Source organism: Berghia stephanieae, chromosome 5 (genome assembly GCF_034508935.2).
Source record: "Berghia stephanieae isolate SIO BIC M18660-M18661 chromosome 5, UCSD_Bste_1.3, whole genome shotgun sequence".
NCBI classification, from domain to species: domain Eukaryota; kingdom Metazoa; phylum Mollusca; class Gastropoda; order Nudibranchia; family Aeolidiidae; genus Berghia; species Berghia stephanieae.
Genome location: NC_088364.1, coordinates 47,750,901 through 47,777,342, shown reverse-complemented (window position 1 = coordinate 47,777,342; position 26,442 = coordinate 47,750,901). Strand labels below are relative to the sequence as shown.

The window sequence follows — 26,442 nt, the reverse complement described above, 5'->3', positions numbered from 1 at the left end:
GGTGCCATTCTATTTTGGTCACAGATCTATTCCATTACAAAAATAATTATATTTTATTTCTATTTTCTAAAAAAAAATAATGTTGGTTTGCAAATCTGAATCTAATGAAAAGAAAACAACATTTTTCCAACTTTTGTTCTATAACATTTGTATTAACGTGATTGGTTTCAGCTACATGTCTGTGATCAAAACAACAATCACCCCTTGTGCTCCAGCTGGAAATATGGGATTCTCATTGGAAGGGAGGCATTGAAATGGTTTCTAATACTAATAAACATCCATTCCGAGAAATAATTCACAAGGAAAAGTATAATACTTCTCACAGAAATAATAGAGGAGACGTATCAGTCAGTAACCACATCAACTGCCTGCAATTATTAGATTCATGTCTGCTAAATTTTAATCGCAAAGCTGCATTAGGGCTCTGTTTTAATGTTTTTAAGGGGGAATGGTTCAAACAGGGAACAGATGTAGATTTCAAGGGCAGACCATCAATGTTCTTAGTTTGAGATCACATAAAAGTCTCATCTAGACACAAGTACAGGATCCCACTAAGAGGAATACACTCATATGTTTACAAATCATGATATCCATCCAAGTCCAACCAAACAAACAGTACATAACAAAGAGATGATTTACAAGGAAAAAAAAAGATCCTCTCCCAACCCCCCCCCCAAAAAAAAAAAAAAAAAAAAAAACAAAAAAACAAAAACAACATACATTGAGGACTCTGGCAAGGGCCAGGATAAAACTAGGTAATCCCATTCCAAGACAAAGACAGAGTAAAACATGTGGGGGGTGGGGGGTGGATAGAAGACAAAGCGAGTAACCTCTTGCCCCACAAAGACCCCATCCAGCATTAGGGAACTAAATAACCTCGAAAAAAGTACCTCAGAAGAGAGATGATGTAAAAGACAATAAAATATTAACTGTCATTAATGAAAAATGAAAATATAAAAAAAAAATACAAACCCACAACCCCCCCCCCCCCCCCCCTTTCCTCCACCACCCAACCAAGAAAAAAAAGATTTAAAAAACCACAGCAAACCAGCCCCTTACCTCAATTATGAGCAAAACTCCTTCACTTGGGTCTTTTTACCACTTTATATATACGTACAAAAATAAAAATTCTGTTTTTCTTGGATAACAAAAATTATTTTCATACTTAAATAATTAATAATAATAATAATTCATTGATATAGCACTTTACTATCCATCGGTAAAGTGCTCCTCCGACAAAACTAGAACACATACAACCATCCCCCCCCCCCCACATCCTCTTATTCTACTTCTCTCTTTCAATCTTTACACCCCCCCCCCCCCCACACACACACACACACAATACGCACTAAGCATAATTTATCAATTACTATACATTTTTTTCAATTAAAAAAAAAAGCATCATATTCATTAAAAACAACGGGTCTTATACCTCAGAGAATTCCACAAACGTGGAGCAATGTTAATGTAAGCAAAAGCTTTAAGGCAGAAGTTCGTCTTACATAATGTTTTAAGCAGTTGAGCTTCTGATGATCTTAAAATTTTGATGGTTAATAAACTTCAATGAGCTCATTAAGGTATTCAGGCAATAACTCATTCCTATTTTACTCCAAATTTTAATATACTAGTCACCAAGCAATAGTTACTGTCTTGATGGAACAGAACTTGAACACATATTTGGTCTTTAGCTTCTTTATGCCAATATAAGATTATATTTTTTTGTAAAGAGTTTTGATTTCAACAACCTAATTTAGGAGACAAATTAAAGAACCCGATCCAAATTAGTAAAGAGTAAAATGTACAGGAGTGAAAGAGAGTTTTTTTCTGTTCTGATTATCACATAAAGGGATTCTTTTGAACCTTTTAAAGGCAAAGCTATTTTGGAGTGTTCTTTAGTCTGGAGGGTCAAAAGGCAAGCGAAACACTTCAAGGTGATATCAATGCCTATGAATAGAGAGATATCCCACACAACATGAGAGTTACAGATTTAGGACTCAGAGGGAAAGTAAGAGAAAGCAGAATTGTTCAAGGAAAGTATAGAAGTAGAATCCAGGTTTTTTTGAGATAAACAAAAAACAAACAAACAAACAAATCAGCTCTCACAGAAATCGACACATACCACCCTCGACTTTCAGGAACTAAACTAGAGCCTGAGTAAAACCAAGTATCTTCATTCCCTGAAAGGGGACAGAAATGTATTTATTTATTTTAAAAGGAGTTTACAGAATTCGAGATACTTTTAGGTCATTTCAGTGCCAGTCAAGTGGAAGAAAACGAGATATTTAGAAAATTCTAAATTTACAATGAAAAGTACCCGATAAATAAAGTAAAGACAAAGTAGATTGCTAAAAGTAGGGAACAGGAATAGATTTCAAGAGCAAACTATTAATGTGCTTAGTTTGAGACCACCTAAAAGTACCATACTGACTCAAAAACTTACAAAATTCTTTTCTCAAAACAAACATTAATATCAGTATAAACAGGCAAATGATTTTCAATGACAAAAATCTACCAAAACAGACAATATGCATTTGACTGTTTTCCTCTCAGCTCAGGATTCCGCCAGGGCCATGAGAAAACCAAGTAATCTCATTCCAAGACAAAGACAGAAAGCAACATGGAGAAGGAAAACTGATACTGGGGAATGGGAGACACAGCAAGAGTAACCTCCCCACCCACCACGGGAGGTCAAAGACAAAGACAATTTACTCTGAGAGGGAAAACAAATATATGGAAATAGAAAGAAGAGACCCTATCAGCAGTCCTTTTAATTGCCCTCAAGGGATTCTTTGCTTCATTTCAAAGCTAAATGTAAGCGGGCATGAAAGCTCAATCTTATAATCTTTCAGACCAAACATAAATCCACTCGACTATTTCTATCTCAGCAAAAGACTATGTGCTCTAGCAAAACCAAGTGGTCCCTTTCCAGACCAAAGATATAATGCAACCTGGAAAATAACAGAAAAGGGGGACAGAAAAGATTTCAAGGCATACCTATGTTCAAACAAGCTATTACAAAGCCTTGATAAATGCTGAACATTTTGTAGAAAAAAAAATCGTGGAGAAAATAATATCACATAAAGCTTTGGAAATTGAAATTGGTCAAGGTTATTTGGTAACTACAGCAATGAAGCGTTACTTATAGAATATACAAGGAACAACGACTTAGATGTATCATTTTCTATTTAATCAGAATGTCATTGGTCATGAATTTAATCATTTCAGTCGTAAAATATGAATAATGATCTATGTCACCTGAAAAGATGAAAAGTAACAAATAAAAATTAAGAAAAAAAATTACTGACGTCAATATGTTAATGCATGAAATGTGGTAAAATGTAAAAAAATATAGATGTGCAATTTTAACAATAGTCCCTCCATAGATAAAATATGTATTTAAATAAAAAGAATAAATAACACCCTCGGCACGTTATCTTTAGATGTTGTCACTGAGGCATTCTATGAAGGAATATTGACAATCCATCAAACAGACATCTGATGTCAACAAGAATCATACATGTAATCCAAAATGAGCAAATTGGGGGTAAGTGATCTTGCCCAAGGAAAAAATGAAAGTGCACCCAGGTCACTGTGCAATGCTTTAATATCACTCGGCCATCTTATTCCCCTCCCTCTTCCTCCCCCCATGCAATTACTACACTTGGAAATTGAACACAAATGTTTATATTGTTTTTAAAAATTACAATTGTCTTCCATCATTGTCCAGAAGGAGTAAATATTACTATTATTATTGAAAGTGCTCTCAATATAAGCTTACATGGAAATTTAGATAGGTAAATAAGAGGATCCTATAGAGAAAAAAAAAACACATAAGAGGAGATATAAACACAGTCGATGATCACATCTTGATTAAAAATAACCCTTAGAGTTTAAATTTTTGGAATGAAACATGAAGAGATGTTACACGTGCATTTCATCAAAAAAATAATTATTATTTTTCATTCCTTCAAAAAGATGTAGCTGTTGTGTACATTAAAAAGACAAAGAGTAATATTAACTTTTGATTGTCATATTTTATAAAATATTATAACAAGAAATTAAACCTTTAACTACGTGTGGGAAACAACAAACCTAATTACCAAATACTGATGGTGGACAGGAAGTTAAAAAAAAACATCCAACAAATAAATATATAAATAAATAAATAAAACAACGAAGTTTCAACTGCACTAGGGATCTATACGTCCTGTGAATTGAAAAACCTATCCATGAGCCATTAAGACCCTCTAATCCAAAAAAGAAAGCCACAAGAAAGAACATGATATGAAGAGACAGGAGGACCTACAACCTACAATTAATTTCACAAATTTCCCGAATATAGCAAAGAGTTGATCCTCACACTCGTTAGAGCAGACTTGCCAAGCATTGTATGACTATATTTTTGTCATATTTTACGCAAGAATAAAGTGATACCTATTTATTTCCTATTAATATGAAACATTAAAAAAAAAAATATTGGAAAACCAATACAAAGGTTGTCTTCCGAATAAAAGTCAATATTTCGAAGATACCAGTATCAGGTAAACAGAAGGAGGAAGGTATAGACACATATATACATATATATACTATGTTGCTATCTTATTTGTCTCCACTGCTTCATGCATACCATTCCAGATTTTTATCTTTACATACCTAACTAAAAAAAACAAAAATAATAACAAATAAATAAATATATGTGTTCCAAAAGTTATGTCCAACATTTGTTGTGTTGTAATTTTTCAATAAAACTTTTTTTTTTTACACGTTTTATATAGTTCCCATGAGTTTCTTACGCATTTATTCAGCCAGATGTTAAATAATAAGTGTGGAAAGTTTCAATTGATTCAATGAAAGATTTTATAAAATTATACAACATCAAAGATGAAGTGGACAAAAATTTTGGATCTCGATGTATATATATATAAAATAATAATATATAATATATATATATATTATGATATTATATATAATATATATATATATATACATATATAAGTTTATGCCCTTATCAGATCTCATTCCCACAATCTCATATTCAAAAGGAGTATAACTTACTGCTATGCCATCATCTTATTAATGACACACACACCATCTCATAATGATAATAGTTAGGGGTGATCTGATGCTTTCAACTCAAACTGATTCAAGTTCATATAAATACTTTTATTGGAGAGTGTGGGTTTAGTTTAGTTTCTTCGAGTTCAAAGAACTTAAATTCCCATTTCTAATGATTTTGACTTTAAACTCAATTTTCATCCTTAGGTTCATTCCGACATAATATTAATTGGATATGACGGGTCACATGTTTTAATTCTGAAATACATAATATTCAATACAAAATAATTATGTACATTAAGAATGTATTTACATTATGAACATAATATAATACAATTGCTACAGAGATTTGTTACATAAAATATATATATATATGCAAATTACACAACTACCCAAAAGTGACCTTTCTTTTTTTTGTGAGTTAAATGCCAAAAGTAAAATTTTGCTAGTACAAAATTTAAAAAAACAAAAAAATGTAGGCATCAAAACTCTCATTTGTAGCATAATTAGTAAACTATGCTAACTCTGAAAATAAACCTTAAATTCCCATGCAGTCAATTTGTAAATGAAATTACTAGATATTTCATTTGAACTGTGAATTTATTATTATTTTTCTAAAGAGCTATATACCCAACTTACTCTAAGTATTAGCACATTTTTAGTATCTTTTCATCGCTCAATAAAAAGTACTGACATTTAGGCATTCAGGACTCAGATATCCTTGAGATCGATTTATTGAGCTAAAGTCCTGTGACCTGTATCAATTAACATGATAGGTCTATTGCTAAAGTGGGGGGAAAAAAATGAAAAACAAGTAAAAGAACATAGGGAATTTCATGGATTTCAGGGTAAATGTGAGCGAGAATTCTGTGTTGCAACATAATTTGCAATCTAAATTTTGAAAAAGAAAATAATTATAAATGAATAAGCCACAAAATGTCTAAATGCACCACAACATTGTGGAATACTGCTTTTTCTTATCTTTTTTTTAGACGATGATAAACATGTTTTTTAATGGACAGCTTTCTGCTATTACTTGACCTGGAAAATTATCTGTTAACTGCAATGGACCATCTGGTGTCTCAAACTTTCAAATGAAAAAAAAAAAAGAATGATAGTATTTGTTACACATACGCTCATATCGAAAATCCTTTACACAATAGTTTGAACTAAGATATAAAAACAAATCCCTACATAAGCAGTCTTTCTATGACAGTCACACCAGCGTATGAACGTCCTGTCATCATGCTTGATTGTAGAAGTGTCCACTTGTCCGTCTGAGGGTCATAGACTTCCACTGATCCCAAATTAGATGATCCATCATCTCCACCAACGACATAAAGTTTATTACCATTTGCAACTACACCTGGTAGAAGGTAAAAAGCAGAGAGTGAGTGACTGTGCTGATATGGAACTTTAGAGCAAAAGAAATACCCTGAGATTATTCTGTTCATTGCTTTTATTTCATTTAAGACTTTTCAAGTAATTAATATCTCTGGAAGAAAAAAATGGAGTCAATATTTATGACAAAAAAGAAAAAGAAAAAAGAAATGAACAATTCCAAACAAAATATCAAAGTATTTTGAATGCAACGGCACAAAACATTTGACACTGTTTGTTGTCAACAATGTTATAAAGAATTATTTCAATGAATTCAATGAGATAAATATACACAATGTATTTCGAGTCATCAAATTTCACTCACGATTACTATCTAATCTAAAATTATCATTTTAAATGGAAAACATAAAAATTTTTATGGAAATAGAAACAAACATTCTAAAGGACAATTTAAATACCCTAGATCAAATAATTGGTTTATTGAGAAGCGTACTATGTAAATTTGATATGTTGCATTTGTTAATTGTGGCACCTTACAACACACCTTTACAATCATGTAAATATTCTATTTAAGTACAGGAGATCAACATACCTGCATTCCTACGACTCATGTGCATATCTGAAACAGGGGTCCATGTGTTGGTCTCTGGGTTGTAAGCCTCCACACTTTTTCTAACTAAAGGACCATCATGACCGCCAACAGCATATAGCACACCATTTACAACACCGACACCTATCAGACACAAACACAAATTTGTTGACAAGAGCATATAATAAAGAATAGAACATGAATAAAAATCCATACTCAAGATCAGTTTCTTGATTACTTTAATCAATATATTATAAAATATTCATAAATAAAAAAGCATAAAATATTCATAAATAAAGAAATCAATCTCCTTTGTCAGAGAAGCAAGCTAATTTTGGATGACAATTAATTCAATACAGTGGAAATTAGATGCAGCGGAGATATTGGGACTATCTAAAAATACCCATTGTGGCCTGATCTTGTTATATCCATGCATAAAAAAATGCAAGGAACGCATTTCCAGTTATATTACTAAATAAAGAAATCAGATGACGTGACACAACTGTGATTTCCAACCCTTAATTTCAACAGTAGGCTTAAGTATATCATCATCAAGATCAGTCAGTCACATACCTCTCAATAGGGTTTTGCTTTTGCCGCATCACTGCAGTATATTACACAAAGTACATTTACTATTTGCCCAACCCCAGCCCATCTCCAATTCCTATATGTTATGATTGCGATGTGTGCTTTCCTCTTTTCTTCTTCCGTAGTTTGTTTTTCTCAACTGGATACTAAATTTGCAACTTACACCCCTGTTGCAGCCGTGTTCCAAGAAATGTTACCTTGTAATGACCATGCATGATATAACAATAATAATAATGGTATAGATTTATAGTGCGCCAAACATCCCTTCATCAGGAGGGCTCTGGGCGCATAACATAGATTAACTTAATCATTAAGCCCTAACACAGTACACGAACAACGCTAATTATACACATAATCAAAAGAAAGCCTGTCGGAATAAGAATGTCTTCAATCGACGCTTGAATTCCTCTAGTGAAGACGAAGAACGTATCTCTAGTGGTAGTAAATTCCACAACCTTGGACCAGAATGCTGAAAGGCGCGTTCACCAGCCTTCACTCGACAGCGGGGTGTTTTCAATTTGAGGTCGTTCGTTGATCGAAGCCATCGCTGTGGGTTATACCGTTCAACGAGGTTTGAGAGATATGCTGGTGACGAGTCCTCCAGGCATTTGAAAACGATGATATAAATAATTATATAAACCGTAGTACGGGGATTAAAAAAATTCTCATTGTAACCAAGTTCCCTTCCTACAGCAAACGTGGCCATTGTACATGAGCAGAACTGTATCTGTCTTCGTATTAGAAAACTTCAATTAGGCCTCAATGATAAAGCTGCAATCTATAAAATCTATTATCCAAAAACTCACCAGCACCACTTCGTCTACACGACATGTTGCTAACATTGGACCATGAATCACAGACTGTATTGTAACATTCAACAGAACTAAGACACTGTCTTGAGGCACCATCATAGCCCCCAACAGCATACAGTAGACCTGTTTTAAACAAAGAATATTTAATAATTTGACATCTCAACTGTATCTTACTGAAAAAAACAAACCAAAAATTAAACAAAATTAATCAAATTACCATTGTTTAAAAAGCTAGGAAATCCTCTACAGGCACAACTCCAGATAACATCCGAAGTTCATGTCATCAATGAATATTAAGATTTCAAAGCTTTATAGCATGGTGTTAAAAGGCTATTGCATTTTACCAATTAAAATTTTCAAAAGTGAACCATTAGATTAAAAGAAACAAACATATACACAACTTCAGGAGTGTTACTAATATAATTAAAATATATAGATGACGTCACTCAGGTCTTTGTTATTGCTTGTTGCCATCAGCGTTTATGAGTAATTCTCACTAAACCGTATTAACCAGACTATAAACGTTCAAGGTTACACATAGTTTTGTGTGTTGAACCGTTATACTTCCGGATGGCAATGTTGTGAGCTTCTTAACCAAGCGCATATTATCTATATAACATACAAATATGCGAGTTTTACCAATTATATTAAAATTTCAGTGAAATATGTTTGCATAGTTCAATCTGAATATTTATATTTTTCTCAACTGCATACCACAAACCATAACATTGTAATTGATCAGTTGGCATGACAAAACCACACTTGACTCACATGTAAATGGATCCTCTTCCAATTTGTCTCATTTTATTAATTGTGTTTATGACCTTTGAGGATATGGCATGCCATAAGATGATATGTCAGCTAGTTTCTACATTTCAAAGTATGTTGAAATTTCATTTTTCAGTAGTTCATATCAATAATGTTTTTTTTATTTTTTAAAAACCTGACAAGGGGGAATTTTGTTTTCATTCCAAAGATTACTCGCTGGCGAAGAAGAAATTTTCTCATAACGACTGAAAAAATTGATGAAAGAGTGTGCATTTAAAACCATAATAATTCTAATGTTGTTGATCAAAATTATTCATTGAAATATCAATAAGAGGATCACTTCACACACACACACACAAAATTGGACCCGATTCTAATTCGTGTTAAGACATTCCTTTTCATTGATGTTTCTTATATTTGTTTTGTTTTTAAGGGTTTAACGGCACTTGCAACAACTTTAGGTTATATCAGCACCAGTAAAAAGAAAGAAAATGGGATAGTAAAAAGTTCTAGAATTACAATTAAAGCACCCAAGAAAAAGTAAGACATAGGGGGACTGGGAACAAATATGGATCATATGTAGACTCCAAGAGCATACCACCAATGTACTTAGTTTGAGATCACCTATAAGTCTCATCCGGACACAAGCACAAAATCCAACAAAGAGGAATACACTCAAATGTTTACATTATACATTAAAAATAACAAATATAATAATACATAACAGAGAGATGATTTACAAGGGAAAAAAGTTCATCTCCCAAAACAATATATGCATTTGACTGTTTCCCTCTCAGCTAGGACAAAACCCAGTAATCTCTTTCCAAGACAAAGACAGAAAGCATATATTGGAAAACAGACATAGGGGGGATGGAAGACATAGTATGTACCTCCCTGCCCACTATGGGAGGTCAGGAACCCCCGCCCAGACAGATGTTTCTTAACCCACCTGCCTACCCAACAACCCCTCGGTTAGACTATGATTACGAACCTGGGTTTATGCTAGCTAGAAATGGTTGAAGGCATTTTAAAGGAGAGTGAATGAGGTTGTGACAAAATTTAGTTTCCATCAGTTTCTGTGTTAAATAATGAAATATAATCCAAAAACTGATGGTCTAGAGCCAAAAGAATATTAAAAATAGCTTCTCAAAGGGTCGAAAAAATATGGACAAGGTTGATAATTTGTGCTGATTTTCTGGATACTGTAAAAAGCCCGTACTGAATTTTTAAAAAATATTGGTAGTAAATTCTCAGTATTTGAACCATTTTTCAAATTTCAATCCAGAAAAAGTGTTGAAAAAAAATCTGCTTATAATCTTTGAAAATAACTTAAAATCAACATCTTTTTTGTGTCGAATGTCAGGTAAAATGATTTTGTAGCACAGCCTCAAATACAGTATACATGTTTTTTTTCCTAGAGGACCTGGATTTAAAAAAAAAAAACATCAGTAAGTTAAATAAATAACAATTTTTCATTGCTTGGTAACTTCAATGAAAAAACACCATGACATCACTGACTTTTATGACATTCTATTTGAAAGTGAACCATTTCACGAGATTTACATTTTAACATAAGTTGCCAATAAAATTCAAATTAATTTGGTGGGGGGAGGAGGAAGTGGAAAACCCTAACAATATCACAGAGCAAGCTATGTACAGCAAAGAAAGAAAGAAAAAAGAAAATGACATACCTCCTACAACGCCAACCCCGACACTACTCCTCCTTGTACTCATATTACTCATGGCTTTCCACTGACCAGCTCTTACATCAAAGTATTCTGCTGTATCTAAACCTGCAAGAATGCAAAATGAAATGTATTTTAAAGAGTGAAAGCATTGATTACGATTGCAAAATCAACTCACTCTTTCTCTTTGCTCAGCGAATCCAAAGCTTCAAATCACAGAAAATATAAATTCACAGAATTCTCAATTAAACAAAATTAATTCATACAAAAAAAACCCTCACAAGATGATTTAAAGCGAAGAGTGTATTACAAAAATAATCATGGAACATATTGAGTACATCTTAAATCCTAATGATCAAATATAAAAAGTATTGTCTTGTTGACTTCGACTCATAAAACCTAGTTCTAAAGAATCAACTCTTCAAAGTGAAAAGTAAATACTTTTTTTTGTTCATAACATGATTATAAAAAATTAAAATAAGCCAAATTAATCTACCTGCAGCCCCATCGAATCCACCCACAGCAAATATATTTCCATTGAGGACAGCCACACCTAAAGTACTCCTTCTTGCCTCCATACTGGGACAGGAGTTCCAGGTATCTTTCACCGGATCATAGACATCAATGCTCCTGACTCTTAATGAACCGTTAAAACCTCCGACTGCATACACTAATCCATTCACAACCGCTACACCTGTGATGTTATGCACAATATAGTAAGCATATAGATAGAATACAGAAAAATCTTTAAAATGTGGTAGGACTGAGAAAAAAAAATGAACAGCATGACGAATATTTTACTTGACGTTTAAAGTTGAGGTAAATCTTTAGCAGTAATGATCTTCTTCAGGCAATTTACTATTGAACAACAATACACAATTTCTTTTATATAATAGCTTCTCCCAATGTTTATATGTGTGCTATAAAAAAGCCTGGGTCACATCCCTGTTACTACTGCTCTCTTAGTGAAAAAGGGTAGGATATGATATCAAGCTTAACTGCACATATGAATACTGTTCAAAACCAAAGTCAGCATTGATTAATTTTTCTGCTCCTTACATTTAGAGTAAAATTTTCTTTTACCAAATTAGCAGTTCTGCATCGTATCTCTATTAGTTGTCATTCTTCTCTCCCTCTTCTAAAGCAATTTTGTTTGAAAATGAATGTGGCTAAATACATATGTTGATAATAAAATGACATCAATGTTTGAATATATTATTTTCCATACCACATCGGCATCTGCGAGATGGCATCTCTGCCAACTGGTACCATCTCTCCTCTTGAAAATCATAACACTCCACACTACGTATAGCTTTGGGTGCTTGGCCACCTATCACAAGTAAAACCTGAAAGGAAAAAGAAATACTGTAAAATAGGATGTATATTTCGTTAGATATAAAAAATTACACCTGTTCGATTTTAAGGACAAGTGGGTTATGACCTGCCAACCATTACAAACAATTCGTACCAAAAAGAAATTTTGGGCCCAATTTTTATGAGCATCTCTTGAGTCATTAAAATAATTCAAAATGAAAGTTGATGCCAGGCTACATAATTCTATGGATTTTGAAGTGTTATTTAATTATTGGGAGGGTAAATTGTTGGTTTTTAAAGTTAACTATAGCGACTACATTATGTATCTACTAAAATTTTTTTCAAGTAGGCAGGTCTGCCTGCCTTATAGAAAGTATGGCATAACCCATTTGTTCTTACTACCATCCATATTTGATTTTTTTTTCTTCTTAATTTTTAGGAAAGGGATAGACCTGGTTTTAATCTATATGCGTCATGTGTAATGCCAGTTTTTCAATGCGTGCATGTTTCCTATTGATCATGATCCATCAGTTTTTGTTTTTTTTACGTGCCCTACGAGCAGCTCTGACCACACCACAATTTGGATAGAGGTTGTAAAGTTACTTTCTTTCTCTTCAATTGAAATGCTGTTCCAAATGTTTGTAGCCTTCAGAGTATCCTTGAATCCTTCTTTGACAAATCAAGAATAGTAGTAGGATTATGCCTTTGAAGATCTATCAACTGAACACCATTTTGGACAAAATTTAATGGCATTTAGTATTAAAGTTTATTAAAAACATATCAAGAAACATTTCCTTCTTGGAAATCCCTCATGAATTAGGCTCTGATGCGTATTTGAACAATGATTCCATCAGTTGAATATGTATCATGCATCAATCATGCAAACATGGATACAGTTCTGTTAAATTTCAAGTCAGTGCTGTTTGTACAACATGCATTGCACAAGACTCAATAAATACTCACGAAAACAAGGCTTTAACATAAAAAATGCGTTTGAGTCATATTTTTCACAGAAAGAATTATGCTGGATTTGGTAAGATGTCTAAAAGAGTCTTCCTCAATGGTAGCAAAAGTACTGTTTTTTTTAAGCAAATTTATTTTCAAACCTAAAAGAAAGATAAAACTACCTTGGGCAAACCAATCGGATTTCTTGGCTGAGTCCTAGGTGTTTTATACAACATTTTTTGGTCATTCTTTAGAAGATGATATTTCATAGCTTCAATAAGGTAGTCTTTACATCTGAAATAAAGAGATATATTTCTTTTTACAACTCATGAAAGAAATCCATCATGTTTCTCACGTGTGCATCAGAACACAAGGCAAGTAGTCTCAAATGAATCAAAAATAAGTAACACGACATTGGAGAAATCCATTCATAAGATGAGGATGAGCTTGTGAGAGTTTAAAAAATCATTTGTTTTTTTGTTTTTTTTTTTTTTCTAAATTATATATTATTTTAAAAGTTGGTGACCCGAACTATTAAACATTTTAAATAAAATTCAAACCACAGACATTTTCATCTTAAACATTTCATCAATCTCTAAATCTCCCAATCAATTTCTCTTAAATAGGTGGTGAAATTTTAGACTACTCAGTTTACCATATAAGAAAATTATTTTGATACCTGTATAAGAAAGATTTTTATTGCTGCATTAAGTCCTCAATTTCATAATGACACATACCAACTTGTCTGCTACCGATTCTTAACAATCTATGAAAGTAAGAACTGTACAGGATTCAATGAAACTGATCAATTCTTGGCATTCGATAAATTCAAAGCCATGTCACTAATTTGAGCAGTATCAAATAAAGATTTGAAGTGACAACAATAGCATTTCTATAAGAATGTATGATGAGAAATTGGAATTGGAAGATACTTGGGCATTATGGTTTCCCACAGAAGATTGTTAATCTCATCCAATTTTGAGGGCAGAGTTGTTCATAACAATATTTTGACAGAATGATTCACCGTGAACACTGGAATCAAACAAGGTTGTATCCTCCCACCCATTTTATTTTCTTTGGCCATTGACTGGCTGATGCAAAATACCACCAAATGATATAGACGAGGAATACAATGGGGTCTTATATCAACACTTGAGGATTTAGACTATGCAGATGACTTTGGACTATTCTCTCACAGATTTATAAGCCAGAAGACTGAAAGTTCAATTGACTGTTTTTCAACACATCAAACAAAGATCCAATTGATGGAAATCCTCTGAAAAATATTGAAGAATTCACTTACTTGGGCAGCAAACTGAAAACAGATGGTGACTGCAGCGAAGAGATCAAAACCAGAATGAGAAGGGCAAACCAGGCATTTGCTTCCCCTAAACAAATTTGGAGAGCAACGGGATTGTATTCCGGCACTAAAATCAAGATTTTTAAGAGCAATGTCCAGAGCATTTTGCTCTATGGATCAAAGTGTTGGAAGACCACAGAAAGTATCACCCAGAAACTTGTATTCCGAGACAAATGTTTACGACGAATCTTCAAGATCTTCTGGCCGAATACAATCTCGAATGAGGATCTGAGAGCTAGAGTCTCCAGAGAGTTTCATTAAAAGAAGAAGATGGCAATAGTTGGGACATGTCAGTCGCAGACCTGACGAAACACTGACAAGGAAGGTTTTGCAATGGACACCTCAAGGAAAGAGGAAGCGAGGCCACCCAAAGGATACCTGGAGATGTACCATAGAGAGAAACCTAAAGCAAATAGGTCTGTCCTCAAGGTGGCCCCAAGAATAGCAGCTGACAGAACCAGGTGGAGATCCCTTGCATTGCCTCAAGTGCCAGCAGGCCCAGAGAGGATTGAGTGAGTGAGTGATAGTCAATTATCACTGATTACAGATGTCGACAATCATGAAAAGAATGCCAAATCTGTCTATACAAGTTGTTTTAAGACGCTAAATTTACTCCATATAGATGCAATTAGAAAGCTCTTTATGGTACCGAGACATTTTAAAAAATGGTTACAATATAAATGAATAAATATATAGTTTAAATATATGTATTATGGGAAAGAATGCTTTTAAAAATCTTGGATATAGTATGATATAAAAGTTTGTGTATCAAATCTAACAGTTACCTCTTATACAATATGATGTGGTTCTCACCTGGAATTCGCTTTAACTAAAGGCTCCTCTTCCACCTTTTGTACAATATAATCTTGATTCATTAAGGGGAGCCGGACATTTTCTAAAAGTTGTTCGATAAAATCTTGCCGTGCTTGCATGTTATGGTGCACCCATGACATGACAGCCTCATACACCTGAAAGAAAAAAAAAAAAATCAATGCTCAATAACAAAAGTAACAGAGCGATTGACAAGTCAGCTTTTGTATTTAACCAGTGAACTGCCCTACTCTGGAAAAACTCATATTAAAAAATTTGAACAAAAAACTCGTCCTTCAAATATCGATTGATTCAAATGACTCTCAATCGATATTTGAAGGATAAGTTTTCTGGCCAAATTTATAAATATGTGTTTTTCCAGAGTACAGCAATTAACTGGTTAAATGACTAAGAACCATCCTTGTCCCAAGTCAGAAGTGACCATTGAGTTATTCGTTACCAAAATCAAATATCAAATTTTCTGTCATAATTAGTTTATGATCCCATACTCTTAGCAGCATATTTCTTTTCCACATCTTAATGTGTTAACCGTTTTGTTTGTGAGGATGTCAATATGGAGTTTCCAGCATCTCATGAATGAGAAAATCTTTTTATATAATAAATAACCCTTTTCGTGACACGGTATGATGATATATTTATAAAAATAGTAGGAATCAGATTGCAATTAAATTACTCAAAGAATTGGCAATTTAATGTTTACCTCAGACTTACAAAAAATCTGTACATTCTTAAAAGAAAATCCTACTTTCAGTTTTAAAGAAAAGTTATTAACCAAAAAATGCCCCTAAAAAAACAATACTTTTACTATTATTTAAATGAAATATCACCGAAAGGTTTTCAATTATATGTAATGTAGTTTTATTTAATCCTACAAATGTCCGTTTCTGAGGAAAATGACAATATTTTTATCATTTTTTCGATGGTTAAAAAATCCAAATCTGAAAAAAAAAAACCCCACTGACTTTGGCCAAATTTGGCCTCTAATTAATCTACATATTTGCCATGTCCATCATTGCCTTTGTCATAACAACAGTGGGGTGGATATGTTTGATAAAAAAAATCTATTACAAAAACGCTGAATTTTTATATAGAGCAATATCCACTAAACATGCTCAAAGTGCTTTCTTCTTCTACTTAATGATGTAGAAGCCTCAAGCTTGAGAGCGGACCAAATTTCATTTTAAAAGAAATTTTTTTTAAAAAAGAAAGAAATTGATGAAGGCTTTACAAGGGGTTCCTAGACAACAGCGACACTTAACACTGTTAAACAAGACATAATGCCTGTAAAACATTAGAACATCTTTTTTTTTTTTTTGACAGAGACAAAATTGCTACTGTCAGGTACTCATTTAACACCTGAGTGCAGTCAGAAAATGAAAGTAAAGAGCCTTGTCCAAAAAAATCAACAATGCGCTGCCCAGAACTGGACTACTGTCATAGCACCAATCCACAAAGCCGTACAATATTTTATCATGCACCACTTTTGAAGTTCTAACATTATATTTGTATGTCATGGAGAAATAAGAAAGACAGCCACAAAATCAAAAAAAAAAAAGATAATAGAAAGAAAGAAAACGATATAGTACCTGCTCTTCAGATGATACAGTCAATCCATCACTACTAATAAGTTTACATACAGCTTCAACACCCATTGATAGAAACTCATCGTAATGGACCACTTCACTGAGAGGACATTGTGGTGAAAAAAAAATATTAGAAGATGAGAAAATGGAGGCCCAAAATAAAAATGTGATAATCTGATTAAAATGTTTTTAAAAAAATGAAAGAAAGAAAAAGACTAAGCATAATTTAGTTTCACTTAAAATCTCTTCTGCAATTGCCTTCACGGGGTTCAATAAACCTTTGCTACTCGTAACATTGAATTTGAATTTAGTATCTTATAATAAAACAAACGAGATTTAATTGAATATCCTAGGCATAGGAAGAACCAAAATGGGTTCAGTTTGATTGTAAAAAGAGTGGACAATTACTGACTCATGGCATCAAGACATTAAATCATGACATTCAAAGACTAAATAAGGTGAAAACAAAATGCAAATGTAATGGGTTAAATGATATCAAACATTAAGTAGCTAAGCTGAAAATAACCCAATGACCAATCTCTCATATATTAACAGAATGAAGAATAAAGGAATCCGCAAGGAAAGAGAAAAAGAGAGAGGCCTAGAAACATCTGAAAGAAGGCTTTGATGTGGGCTTCACATAGAAAGAAGAGAGAGATGTCATAAAGGATGGCACAAAGCTAGACAAAATGAAGAGGATTTGTCAATGAGCTTTGCTCCATCCGGAGTGAAGGGCCTAAGTAATGAAGAATTGTTTTTTTTTGTTTTAAAAAAAAAACCAACAGAATATACAAAACAGAGAAGGGAAGGAAATCTTTCACAATTTATGATTGGCATCCAATTTACTGAAATTTGTTTTATATAGTCAAGCATATCATACAAATACAACAATTAATCTAGAGATAAAACAGTGTATTACATTGTTATGTTTGTAATAGAGTAGATCTTACTATGACTGCAAAAGTATTTAAACACACACACACACACATACGTGTGCACCCACACGCACACATGCACGCAAATAAAATGATGAGACAAATTTTGAAACACGCTTCATTTATATTATATAATAACAAATTTTTAAAAAGGTTACATTAAAAAAAAACAAAAACAACAAACAAACAAACATAACAGTATTACGTGAAATGTTGTTCTGTGTAGGTCTGGGCATAATTAAACAAATCCTGACAAGCATGCAGGTCAGCAAAATCTCTGATTCCTAAACTATTGGAGGGATGGAGTTGAGCTTGAAGGAAATCACAACATGCATCATGTACTTCGGATATCTGAAGAATGTTGGCTGCTGGAAGGAGGGTCTGGGTATATATATTTTTTTTAAAATATAAATAATAAAGTATTAAACACTCTGAGCAAAGAAAACATTGGTATCTGAAAAATTATAATTCGCCATCACATACCATTTAAATATAAAAAAAAAAAATATCTATGAAAAAAAACATAAGAAAATGTTGAGGACTCATCCAAAATTGATCCAAAGTACAAAATCAACCATTTATTTATCTTATGAGACAGTACCAGAGGCTGGAGCCCAAAATTATGTAGCTTATTTAACATGGATAACTGCAATAAATTATTCTGAATCTTAAATCTGGCTCAGTCTTTTAAAGTAGCAATACTTTCATCATTGCGATGAATTCAAATTTAAATAAGTTAATAATATTCATCCTCTCAGTTTTTGATCTGATCACAAATGATTTTATGACATGTCATCATAATTATGCACACAATTGATTTATCTTAAATTTTAGACGAAGTAAATATCATTCTTCAAATATTTTTGATTATGTAATTTTAAAATGTTTTCATTTCCCAAAAGCAAAATACATTTAGTAAAGGGGATATTAAAATGAATTCATTGTAAGACAATAATGATCTAATGATCTATGATGCCAAAACTGGCACAAGGTCTTATTTTGTTAAGATTGATCCCCATATATGAAAAATATACAATTATTGTGAAATGTATAATGTGACTCGTAGATTTAGTAGTGTAAGACCATGCAACTGGGATGTCAAACGATTTTTGAAAAAAAAAACACCTCATAACTCATAGTGTACATAAAATCGTTATATAAAATATATATAAATAGGGAAGTTTAAGGAAAAACAAAAGTAAATCCCAGTAATAATTTCATTCTTAAAGACTCAAACACACAGTCACCTCCAAGAGGGAGTCTGATAGATGGTTCTTTATATAAAGTCAGTCAGAGAGATGATTAACAACAAATTAACCGCTTTTGCATTTAAAAAAAAAAAAAATAAAAAAAAGTACCACACACCACAACACACAAACGAATCCAAATTCTTCCAACCATGCCTGGAAAAAATCAGGACAAGAGGATGGAAAAAAATCAATCACCTCCATCTAAAAACTTTTACTCAGGACTTGTAAAAGAAGAAAGTGAATAATGTTTGTATGGCAAAACACATTATAAAAAAAATTAAAGTGGGCCAGGAATAATCAAGAATAGGTATCATCAATGTTTATTTCATGAATAAAACAATAACACTATAAATTGAAGATGTACCAAGAGTTATACATACCTGTACATTATCTTCTGTGACATGAATTTCTGAAGTGTAGACAAAGTCTATTAATAAAGAGAGAGCTGATGGATCAATTTCTTGTAATGTGATACGGTTGGCTTTGGACTCTGTCATTTCATTTGTAAACATAGCGTAAAAGTATAAACTACATGATGCTAGCACTGATTTATGGCAAGGCAATTCGAGGTCACCTGCCACTAGGACCACGTCACAGAGTAAACCCATTCTGAAAATAATAAAAAAGTGATGAAACTATTAACATATTGTCAATGAAAGAACATAGTTTTTTTTTTTTTTTTGGGGGGGGGGGGGGGGGGATCCTCTCTTTTGAAGAAGAAAAGAAGAAGAAGAAGAGAAGAAGAAGAAGAAGAAGAAGAAGAAGAAGAAGAGAAGAAGAAGAAGAAGAAAGAAGAAGAAGAAGAAGAAGAAGAAGAAGAAGAAGAAGAAGAAGAAGAAGAAGAAGAAGAAGAGGAAGAAGAAGAAGAAGAAGAAGAAGCAACAGAAGACGAAGAAGAAGAAATCAGCTCTCCCCCTGCCCTCTTCCAAAAATTAAAAAAAAAATTGTGACAGATATTTATCATCAATGGTTCTAATTCAAATAAACTCTGAATATACAATTGTCACTAAACTATTTCTAGCATTTACATGTATTCAGCAAAATATAAATTTTCTCACCTTCGCATTTCATTAAGACACTCAAAGGCTTTCCTGGTGTGTTGAGCATGTTTATACACAGGCCTTTCTCTTCCTCCAAAAATTTTAGGCTTAACATCAATGACAGTGGTGGACATAGTAGGTGAATGAGAAGTTGATAATGAAGATGAAGTGGATGACATGGCTATATGTTCTGGATCACCGCTCATTATGAAATGAATCTATCAAAATTCTATGATTTTTGGTTCTCGACTGTGGAAGAAAACAAAAAACAAAAGCAAGGGGTTAGTGATTAAAAATAATAATTGCAATTTCACCTTACATGCATTATGCCTCGTCCTACATATTGAAAATTGCTGTTGACTCAGCATCTGTTGTAAAGCACTTTGACTTTGAGCATATTTTACTGTATATATCACACACTAATAAAAATGTGTGTGGGGGGGGGGGGGGTATTTCTTGAAGAACATAAATTCTAGAACATAATCAAATCAAATGATTTTCAGCAGATTACAATAGCCTACCATTAAGGTAATAAATGGTTGAAGACAATGGATTTAAATTCTTGACTTTAATCTGAGAATAAGATTATACATGTTGACAACATCAAAACAAATTAAAATCATGATATTCCAGTGCTCTTAACAAGTTAACAAGTCTGAAAAATTTTGACAGCAGCTGTGTAAAAGGAGGCTCTGGGAATCAAACCTGCAAACTAAATTTAGATAAAGAAAAATAACTTTTTGTCTTGTCAGTATATACCACAAAGCCTTGTGAGATGAAAATCAAACTAATTTAACTGTTCTATATACAGTGCACTCTCCCGATAACGACCTCTCCGAATAACGACATTCTCCCGATAACGACATTGGCCCCCGGTCCCGATTTTTTTTACTATATGTTATTAGTAATAAAACTCTCTAAATAATTACATACTTTTTAGACCACTCTCCGGATAACGGCATAGAGTTAGCAATAATCGGCTGTGACTTTGCTAGATACAAAATTAAAAATAGCTAAAATGTTGTTTCCGGTAAGTTTCATTTCATTCTCTGAGCCAGAGGCACCTCATAGCCAATGAGATCACTTTGTTATCGGCTAATGAAATGTCCTACCACAGGCACCTCATAGCCAATGAAAACACACCTGTGTCTATTGTCATCGGTACAAAAGGGTGACGCGCATTGAATGAGTCAATCATCACATCGGGAAAATGACACACAAAAAACAACAACAACAACAACAACAAACAAACAAACAAACAAAAAACAACAAAACTACACACACACTTCGTGTATTTTACATGTTTGGAAAGTCCGATCACTGATCACCCACTATGGTTGGTACATTAATGTACATTCTAAGGGTCTAACCACACCCCTTTTTCCGCCATCTTGAAATTTTCCGAATAACGACATGTTCCCGATAACGACATGCACCTCTGGTCCCGAGCCATGTCGTTATCGGGAGAGTGCACTGTATTTCCATTTAGGACCAAGATCATAGCTCCGCCTTTTAAATTGTCAATCTAGCACATTATCATCATGTGATTTAGGTTGTACAATTTGGAAGAAAATATAAACAAACCAGAGAGTTTTCTTTTAAAATTAGAAAGACCTTTCAAGGAAAAATCTGCATCAGATTGTTATATGTGAGGTGATTTTTGACAAAACCCACAGGATGTCGCTCGAGCTAGTTTGAGATACAAGCAAATAAAGGTGAAAAATTGATATCTGCATGATTTTTGTGTTTTCACTTCATGGTTTTAATCATCCATCAAACTACTGAAATTTATAAATAATTTAATTAATTTTTTTTCCAAGCTATATATCTATATATAAATACATTCAAAATTGACCTAAAATCTGCATCTGAGGTAGAAGATTTCAAGTCAATGTTGAGAACAGAAACTGATACCAAACCCCTAAATATTATTACAAATCATTCCTTTTGTCATTGCTCACTCTTTCGGAATGCAAGCTCAGTACCAAGGAATACTAACTACCACTGAGTTAGTAGAATGGCTGTACATGTATAAAAAAAAAGAGTAACCACGCTAATCAATAGTCCGACATTCTCCTTAGTTCCTGTGTGAAATATTGTGTCATGTATTGGATGCATTTTTCTTTCAATTTCATAACATAACACTTACTTTAAAAAAAATATAAAATATCTTTGAAAATGAAAATGCAACTAAGGAAAACAAACTTTCAGGAAAGCAAGTGAAACACCTCTTTTAACGATATCAGGGAGTGAAATCTCAAGAGGTAGGGAAAGGCAACATCTTCAGAAACATAATTTCTGATGATATTGATGGCATTAAGTCATTATGACTATGAGTGATGATGGCGATGGCACTTTGACTTCAACTTCGAGAAGAGCACAGTCTCAGTCACAGATGAAATAGCTTACTTAGACTTATGTCATTCACCCCAATGGGGTAAGATAAGGGATGTGAAAGTGAAATTACGTAAACTCAAATCAGCACTTCACTCGCCCCATTGGCCAATAGGTATCTGTACTAAAAAATTGATCTCTCTTCAAATACTTGAAATTTGAAGCTAGGAGGAGCCTGTTTGGTCATATCCTGAGACAAGACCCTGAAACTGAAACTAAAATACCAGCAAAGAAAGCTATGTCATTTTACCTCACCAATTTTGGAGCCAAACACAAATGACGCCCAGTCACCTCATTGCCAACAACACTCAACAACGATCTCAAAATCAAAAGATTGCCAAACATCAACCTCCGCTTAATATCGACCGATAATATGATGATCAGAGTCATGGCATCAATGGAGATTCCACTGCACAGAAATCATGAAGGCCTCTGACTTTGAGCAGCTTTATTTAGCTTGAAGTCAGTGTGTAGATTAGAGTATAAGTACAGTGTGTAGGTGTATAAATTAAATGCTAATGATTGTATCTACGGAATCAGACTTGCGACCAGTGACCTAATTAATGAAAGGAAATGTCAATTGCCAAGGAGTGAGTTCTTGGTAGTTGACGGTTCATCAACTGCCAAGGAGTAAAATTGGAATTCTTCAGCTGCATGTGGTGATTTCAGTCGAGCCTTGATTTGCGCGCATACGAATCTCGAATCCAATCACTTTCTTCCAATCATTCATTCCTTGTCAATCGTTGTGGAAAGGACTGAGTCTACAATCGTTGGCATTTGTTTTTAATTTTTATAAGTGTTTTCCTGAATTCCAAGAAGAGTTAAAATCATATCAAAACAAAATTTACAGTTGCTTTTGGATTCAGCGGAAAAAGCAGGACGAAGTGACAAACCCTGCCAAGTCCTAGATTTTTAAAAAAAGTAGGATTTCTTTTGTCTTAAAGGAAATTATATTGCACACAATTCATGTAAAACATTTTTGCAACAAGATCAAACCTTGACATTTAATCGTAAATAGCTAGTAGACAATTTTCCAAGGTCTGTGACAAAAAGAGGAAATATGAGAGAGAGGGAGAGAATGGAGCGGGGGGGGGGGGGGGGGGGAAAGAAAGAGAAAGTTAGTAAATGAAACAGAGACGGAGATAAAGAAGGAAAAATGAGAGTACCACTAATATTATTATGAATGTATCACTATCACTCCAAACTCTGAGACCGTTAAGTGTTGACAATTTACAAACTGGCACAGTCCGAGGCAAAAAGAGGAAATAAGAGAGAGAGAGAGAGAGAGAGAGAGAGAGAGAGAGAGAGAGAGAGAGAGAGAGAGAGAGAGAGAGAGAGAGAGAGAGAGAGAAGAAGAGAGAAGAGAAGAAGAGAGATAAGAGAAAATGAAGAGAGAGAAAAGAGAAAATGAAAGAGAGAAAGAAAATCTGAGAAATAAAGAAAATGAGTAAGAAAGAGAGAAAATGAGAGTAAATATCAATTGATGTCACCCCATTAAATGTAGTAGAAAGTTGACGATTTATCAACTGGCATGGTCCGTGGCTAAAACTAAATGTTAAAAGAGACAATGAGTGAAAGGGAAAGAAGAAAATGGAAGAAAGAAAGAAAAGAGAAAACGAGAGCATTAATATTAATAACAATGAGTGTGTGTGTGTGTGTGTGTGTGTGTGGAGAGAGAGAAAGAAGAGAGAGAGAGAGAGAGTCAATGAGAGAGAGAGAGAGAGAGAGAGAGAGAGAGAGAGAGAGAGAGATGACAGAGAGGCAGACAATGAAAAAGAAGAGAAAATGACAGAGAGAGAGAGAAGAGAAAAATTGAAAGGCCCAGTGCCAGTACTCAGTACTGAACTGGAAACTGAAGCTGGTCTTGAGTTTATTTCAACTTTAGATATCTAGATTTGGATATGGACATGTGACTATGAAACTGATTTTTTTTTTTTTGGTCTGTTGTCGCAGCTATTACTTATTGCCCCTGACCTGTCCCTGCCCCTACTGACTAACAAAAAACTAAATGAAAATGAATGTGGAATTTCATTGTTCATGAGAATGAACTTTACTTTCTTCTTCATGAATTGATGAATGGCTTCTCCACTTCTCTGATTCTCAAGACATGGGGTTCACTATTTCGTTAATCATTCTTACCAATCTAGGAAACATCGTAAATATTTCATGTATTTTCCGGATCACTCCTGAAAAATGTTATAAAAATCTAAAAGTACAAAAAAATAAAGCTTTTATTGTTATCAATTGACTACTCCTCATCACTGAATCACTGTTAGTAAACATAATCAGACAGAACAGGAAATTGCGATAGAAGCTGATGACGCTCTTTGGTGTCAGAGTTACAGAGATGCCTCAGTCGTGGTTACTGGCTTTCGCACTATAAATGGATGGATTCGATTCAGCTTACAATCGTTTCGCAAGTCTTTTTTTATTTTATTTTTTATTATTATTATTTTTTTTTTTTTAAAGATATTTTTGGATACTTTAATCATATAATTCCTTTTATTCCTCCACAATATTTCCTTAGGATTGAATCCAAGAAGGTTTTTTTCAGGTTATAGACCTACCAGACGATATCCTTCTGCACAAAATTGGCAAACCCTTATAGAATGATCTACAAGGGTTGCTCAAATATAAATTGTCCTGATTATGAAGGAATATTACGATTCTCATGAAATTGTACACACTTGATTTTATTTTTCTACATAGTCCCCAGCTTAAGTGGTACACTTCTCCCACCTCTCCTTGACCTTGAAAAGTCCTTCAGAGTAGAAGTTTTGAGTTTGATCTTTAGCCAGACTTCTGAAGCTCTTAAAACTTCAATTTCATATTCAAAACGCTTTCCTTTTTAGTCTTTCTTCAATGTAAGGAACATTATTTTAATCTAAAGGGACCAATTGGAGTGAGTAGAAAGGAGGAGGTAAGATTTCTATCCCACAACCATCTGCTGCTGCTGTTGTCACTGCAACAGGATGGGACAGTGCATCGTCCTGCAAAAGCATAACTTCACTTTGGAGCTTCCCTTGGTGTTTTGAGCATATTTTACTGTATATATCACACTCTTTGTGAATTGATTTGCTTTTTGGAAGAAAGTTACACATAACGATGCATTCCATGTGCCAAAAAAAAAAAAGGAAAAGAAAAATGGTGAGAGTGACCTTTATTACAAAGCAGCTTCATAGTTTCTCCAATGCTTTGAGAGGCATTTATTCATCTCTGAATCATATTGACAGGATTTTTACGGAGCCAGGTTGCATCCACTATTACGAATCTGTCAAAAATATTTTTTCGCAAACGCTAGGAGAGTTCTCTCTCTCTCTCTCTCTCTCTCTCTCTCTCTCTCTCTCTCTCTCTCTCTCTCTCTCTCTCTCTCTCTCTCTCTCTCTCTCTCTCTCTCTCTCTCTCTCTTATTTTCTATAAATTCATTTTGACATTTTGACAAAGAGGAATTTCTGGTTTGTGTGCTTCGGTGCACATTAACATAAGAATGCATTCTAATTCTAACGACAAATAGATGAGCTTTCCTGTTAATTTAATGTCAATCTAACGATTTCTTCACAGTCAGGGCAATTCATTTATGATCAACCCTCGCATATATTATATGATTTATTTTTATAGTCTACAGATTGGCAATTATCAAAAAAAAAAAGTTAAGTCTTACATGTTGTTAGAAAAAAACAAACTCTTCTTATGATTATTACATGAATCCAGTTTTTACTGATTTGCTATCTGTCACTGGTGCAGAGAAAGATATTTGCTATGCGGCCTTGTGGTATGACACTCGCTTTCGGATCGGAAGGTCCTGGGTTCGAGCCTCACTCATCATAATCATCATCATCAACAACAACAACAACAATAACAACAAAATTATCAACAGCAATATCCAATAAGAATAGAACTAACAAGAATAACAGCTGGTGAAGCAGCATAAGCGCTATATAAACGTACATTA

General features: G+C 33.6%; 1 protein-coding gene across 1 annotated transcript; it reads right to left on the bottom strand.

Annotated features, from left to right (window-relative positions):
• Window positions 1-5,459: 5,459 nt before the first annotated feature.
• LOC144973068 (kelch-like protein 2) lies at window positions 5,460-24,789 on the bottom strand. Its single transcript, XM_078915056.1, has 13 exons — window positions 24,630-24,789; window positions 20,115-20,345; window positions 19,437-19,665; window positions 18,012-18,187; window positions 16,875-16,971; window positions 15,271-15,425; window positions 13,280-13,391; window positions 12,067-12,184; window positions 11,335-11,532; window positions 10,845-10,946; window positions 8,380-8,508; window positions 6,989-7,129; window positions 5,460-6,421 (listed from the first exon to the last, which is right to left on the bottom strand). The coding sequence occupies exons 2-13, from the start codon at window positions 20,300-20,302 to the stop codon at window positions 6,246-6,248; spliced, it is 1,821 nt and encodes a 606-aa protein (XP_078771182.1). The 5' UTR covers window positions 20,303-20,345; window positions 24,630-24,789; the 3' UTR covers window positions 5,460-6,245.
• Window positions 24,790-26,442: the final 1,653 nt, after the last annotated feature.

What these genes read in the sequence shown, in the direction of transcription:
- LOC144973068 (XM_078915056.1), bottom strand. Translation starts at nt 20,302, where the DNA reads ATGAGCGGTGATCCAGAACATATAGCCATGTCATCCACTTCATCTTCA. An exon ending in TACACAGAACAACATTTCAC is followed by an intron (nt 16,972 to 18,011) that starts GTAATACTGTTA and finishes ATGTCCTCTCAG; the next exon opens with TGAAGTGGTCCATTACGATG. An exon ending in TTAGTTAAAGCGAATTCCAG is followed by an intron (nt 13,392 to 15,270) that starts GTGAGAACCACA and finishes TCTTTATTTCAG; the next exon opens with ATGTAAAGACTACCTTATTG.